Source organism: Pteropus alecto, unplaced genomic scaffold, assembly GCF_000325575.1.
Source record: "Pteropus alecto unplaced genomic scaffold, ASM32557v1 scaffold50, whole genome shotgun sequence".
In the NCBI taxonomy this organism is placed as follows: Eukaryota; Metazoa; Chordata; class Mammalia; order Chiroptera; family Pteropodidae; genus Pteropus; species Pteropus alecto.
In genome coordinates, this window is record NW_006431918.1 from 17,097,071 (window position 1) to 17,102,299 (window position 5,229).

The 5,229-nt window shown below is 33.3% G+C and overlaps 1 protein-coding gene across 1 annotated transcript in view; it reads left to right on the forward strand.

Moving 5' to 3' along the window:
• The window catches only part of LOC102887727 (histone PARylation factor 1), a 21,662-nt gene that overhangs the window by 8,344 nt on the left and 8,089 nt on the right, over positions 1-5,229 (forward strand). Inside the window, exon 5 of the mRNA XM_006906322.3 lies at positions 5,016-5,166. Within this exon, the coding sequence (XP_006906384.1) occupies positions 5,016-5,166 (151 nt within the window). The remainder of the gene's footprint in view (positions 1-5,015; positions 5,167-5,229) is intronic.

A 5,229-nucleotide genomic window follows, 5' to 3' on the forward strand; every position in this document is an offset into this window, starting at 1 on the left:
ACCATATGATTTCACTTATATGTGGAATCTAAGGAACAAAAAGAACAAACCAATCAAAAACAGACTCACAAATATAGTGGACAATTTGGTGACAGACAGAGGAGAGGGGGTTGAGGGGGGCTGGGAGAATGGGGTGAAGGATTAAAGAAGTACAAATTAGTAGTTGACAGTTGGGTGCAAGGATGGGGATCATGGCAGGGGGAATGCAGTTAACATTAATATGATGACTAAGTGGAGGGCCAAGGGAGGGAGGGAGTAATTGGGGGATTCGTTTTGTGAACAATAAATGTCTAAACAATGTACTGTATACTTGAAACTAATTTAAATAAATTAATTTACTTAAAAAAATCACTGGTCTATATAACAATAATGCTAGAACACACACACACACACACACACACACAAAGTTGCATCTCCTTGAGAGAAGCTAGGTCCCATGTGGAGTCTGAGCAGAAAAATACTATGGGAAATGCATCAGTCTCATGTGGAAGGGGCATGGAATGGAGCTGAGTGAGCCTGTCCACGGTGTACTAGCCACACATAATTGGAAGCCATTTGTCAGCAGCTATGCAGTTTAATAAAATGAAAAAAGCATTCTTTATCATTTTAAATACAATAAGTAGATCATGTTTTGTGGGACCTCTTCTTTTAAATACCCTACTTTTAAAAAGACTTTTATTTCCTGTGATTTAATTGTTGCAAATTTGCATTAACAATTCAAACTAAGTCAACCTAGGGTATTCCTTAGACTGCTATGTACATACTGGTGTATTTACAGGGCAGATCGTTATAGATATCCAAAACAGGCTCTTTCTCTTCTGATGGCTCTGAGTTTTCTAAAATGTTGCTTGTCTCTGTTAAATAGCCCTTAGAGTATCTCTTATAATCTATATAGAACTTATAATTGATATAGTTCTTTTAAGCCCTTCAGATTCGTTGTTCTGTTGAAATTGGTGCCATCTTTATTAGAAACTGTAGTTCTTTACTTGCTTATTGTCTGTCTCTTGTACTAACATGTAAGTTCCATGAGGGCAGAGGCTTTCTCATGTACAATATCTGCCCCATAGTAGATGTTCCATAAATTTCTTCATTCTACAAATACTTTGGCATGCAAAAACACCTAATTTTTCATTAGTCTTATTAAAAATCTTGTTTAAAAAGAAAGTTTTAGTGGTTATCTAAAATAATCTAAGATTGTTCTGGTATTTTTTTTAGTTTATTAGAGAACACAGAAAAGAAAAAGAAAAAGAAAAAATTGATGATAAATTTATAATTTAGGTGAAGACCAGCAAGTAAGTACTTGAGTACCTATTTCACTCAGATGTTTTCTACCTCCAATAATTTTTCTCAAACGTAGAGGTGAAAAGATTATAATACTTTTCAAGTATGACAACTATTTTAGTTTTTCGAGACTTTTCTTTACTTAAAAAGCTGCTCAGAATACTTAATTTAGTTTATTTCTATGTCAGCCTGAGTAAGGTCTTTTAAGGCAGACCATTTGTTATAAACTAATTATTTTTATGCCTAGGGAAACTACTAGTTTGCTTTGTGCAAGGCTGAATAGTAGTCAAAGAAATATAAATTCAGCCAATAAAGATTATTAAAGATTAAAGAATGGTAATACCCAATTAGGTTAGGGTATAAAAAACTTTACTGATCTGTTAATTGATACAACCTCTATAGAGAGCAGTTTGAAAAATATTTAAACAACCTTATTACAAAATTTCATGACAGATAATTAACATTGTTAGGTACTGTGTTAAGTGAACATTTTTACCCTTAAGTCAGCATTTCCAGCTATTTATCTAAAGATACTTTACACAAATATGTGTGTCTACTACAGATTGGTAAAAATGAAAAATTGGAAACAACATATCCAGCAATAAGAAAACTTAAATAAATAATAGAATGTCCATACACTATAATGCCAGGATACTGATTTGTTGATTTGGAAAGATATTTGATATAGGAAGAGGGCAAATGATAGAATAGTATAGAATGATTCCATTTTCATATTGTCTAATACACATAGAAAAAAAATCTAGATTACCTAGTTTTATCTTTAGACAACAAAATTAGCCAATTTTTCCCTGTTCTGTTCTTTTTTATTTTTATTCAAATAACTTTAGCAATACTTTTAACCTCATGGACCTCCTAAAAAGATCTCAGGGACTCCCACTGGTCAATCTACAGACTGTTTTTGCTAACTGCTATTTAGTTAATGGTTTTAAATGTGACTTCATATCAGAACCTCTTGGGTTAATGGTTTAAAGTACTTGATCATGAACTCTATAGGTCCTACCTCTAGAGATTTCACTTTTAATACATCTAAAACAGGACTTGGGAATATTTTTTAAAAATACACATTCCAGGTATGTCTGAATGTAACACAAAATTATACTTCTCTAATTTTGATACTTAAATTTTTAAAATCCATTTACCCTACATTTAATGAATGCTTACTTTGTGCAGGGCCCCAAAATTATTTAAGCAGATTTGGTACTTATTAAAGGAATAAATGTTTTTTGTTTTATTCAATATATTAGATCTTGAGTGAACCTGTTAAATAATTTTTTTCTCTTGCCTGCTGCCACAACTTTCTCTGCCACTCTACTTCACTGTACTGAGAACTGTGGAATTATTGCCATAGGGAATGATTTTTCAAATGCTAGCTCAAGGTAAAGTACTTTTAACTAGTAACCCAGGAGGTTTTTTAAAATTTAATTTTTATTTTTTCCTGGGAGGTTCTGAAATACAGTCAGATTTAAAACCATTAACTAAACAGCAATTAATCAAAGAATGGTGTGTGGACCCTTATGAGTCTCTGACACCTTTTTTAGGAGGCCCATGAGGTCAAAACTATTCATGAAACTATGTCATTTTTGCCCCACTGGCTGAAAGGTAACAAGTGGTGGGTAATACTATTGGTACCTTGACAGGAATCAAGGCAGTGGCACCAAATTAGCAGTCATTGTATTATTCATGGTGGTAATATAATGCAAGTGTCATTTAAGAATGTCAGTGATCTTTTTAACATGCTGTGTGATGAAATGGAATGGGCACGGAAGGCACTGCTGCACACTCAAGTATTGGTTTGTCTCAAGGAAAAAGCTCTTGAGTGATAAGAGTGGTGAGGTGAACTTTTTTTCACTCTTGAGTGATTGACAAACTCCAGTTATTCAGACATGAGTATTTGGCAGACATTTTCTCAAATGAATCAAAGAAAACAATTGACTGTATTTGTTGCCAGTGATTAAAATTCGAGGGTTCAAAAACAAAAATTAGAATTGGGGAAACATAACCACCATTGTGAGCTTGATAGCTCTCACTACCTAAAGACTTTTCTAATGAGACTGGTGGTAATATTAATGAAAGTGATTTTTTTCATATTGTGAAATATTGGAGTGAATATGGTACAATGAAAGTTTTAGTATTTGGAAGAGCTGCATAACTTAGTGAACCAATATATTCCAAATGACCATTGCAGGAGTCATTCAAAGTTCAAGGTATCCCAATGGATGGTAATGTAAAAGTACAGAATGTTCATGGTTATTATTTCAGTTTGTAACTTTAATCATCAGAAAGCAAATCAGAGAGTAAGTTTGAAGCTGAGAGACAAAAGCTTAATACACTGGTACCAAGATAATCATAATGATACTTGTAGAAGACACTATTAGGTGCCTTAAATAGTGGTGAAAATCTTCAGAGAGACACTTTACCTAGGCCATGATGAATGCATAAGTACTTATTGGAAAGAATGGGAAGAAGGGTGTTCTAGGCAGGGGAGCAGTATATGCATGAAAGTATGAAAACAAGTGGCAGAATATTTGAAGGCCTGTATGCCATGCCAGAGAGGTTGAGGACTATAAAGATTGATTAATCAATCAATGCCATCAGTTTGCTTTTTATGATTCATATATTTTCTTGGTACACAATTGTATATGACTGAAGGTAACATTTAGTGTAAGTTATGTGTGCTGTAATCAGAAAACAATGATTTGGTGGTCTTGGTTTCTCTAGCACTTTAATCTACCCTTACTAGCTCTGTGAACTTGGGTAAACTGATTATTCTCTCTGCCTCAGTCTCCTGATATATAAAATGGGGATAAGAACACTATAAATGTTCTAAGCTGTTTACAGTGCCCAGCCCAAAGCAAATTGTCAAATGTTAGTAGTGAATAAAAGTGTATTTCCTCCCGGGAGTCTTGCAGTGGCTACAGAGGAAAGGGGTTGGCTATATCCTCACTGATGCTTCTTCCAGCTCTTCATTTTATTCATGATTTGCTCTGCTGGTGAAAATTTTAACCTGCTTATGGTAAAAACATAAAATTATTTGTGTAACTGGCATTGGTATGTTGTACTATTTGCATACTTTTAAAAATAGTTTTGGATTGTGCTTTTGTATAAATTGTAGTTTTGATTTCCTTTTACATTTTCCAAATTCATCTTAAGACAAATGTGAAGGTAACATTTTTTTTCTATTCCCTATGCTGTACATGACATCCCCATGACTTATTTGTTTTATAACTGGAACTTAGAACTTCTTATTCCCCTTCAGAAGGTAATATTTTAAAAGAGCAGCTGATCTTAAGTATTATAACAGTGTATCCTGGCTCTTTAAAAATAAAACATCCTTTTTGTGTCTACATACTGTTTTTTTCTCTTATGCTAGGCTTCTCGAAAGCAGTGTGCCATATCTTAATCTCATTTAATGAATTTAAAACTTGGCTTAATCTCAGCTTTTAAAATATCCTTTATATCTTTATTGTAGGCATTAAGATATAATACAAATTTGACTCACATTTGCTGTTCTGTGGCTGAAAGCTTTTTATTAATATTACCTTTCCCTTGTTTGAAGAAATCTATTAGGGATTATGAGAAAACTTATAATTATTCTATAGTCTTTTTCTTGTATGGAATTTGATATTTTTTAACTTAGCTCCCTTGACTTCCCAAGGTCTGTGTACTTAGTACAGTGGCCTGTAATATAACGAGTGTTTTTACTTCTTTTTCAGATTATTTTTGGGGAAAAAACTTAAAGAAGTAACAGATAAAAAGAAAACTAGTCTCTTGCAAAACATAGAAGAAAAACTCACAGAAGCAGCCAGAGAACTGGGATATTCACTGGAGCAGAGAACCATGAAGATGAAACGGAGAGATAAGAAAGTATGATTTAAATCTTAGTCACTATTTTGCTATTTAATAGGGTTTTTTCCTCTTGACTCCTTC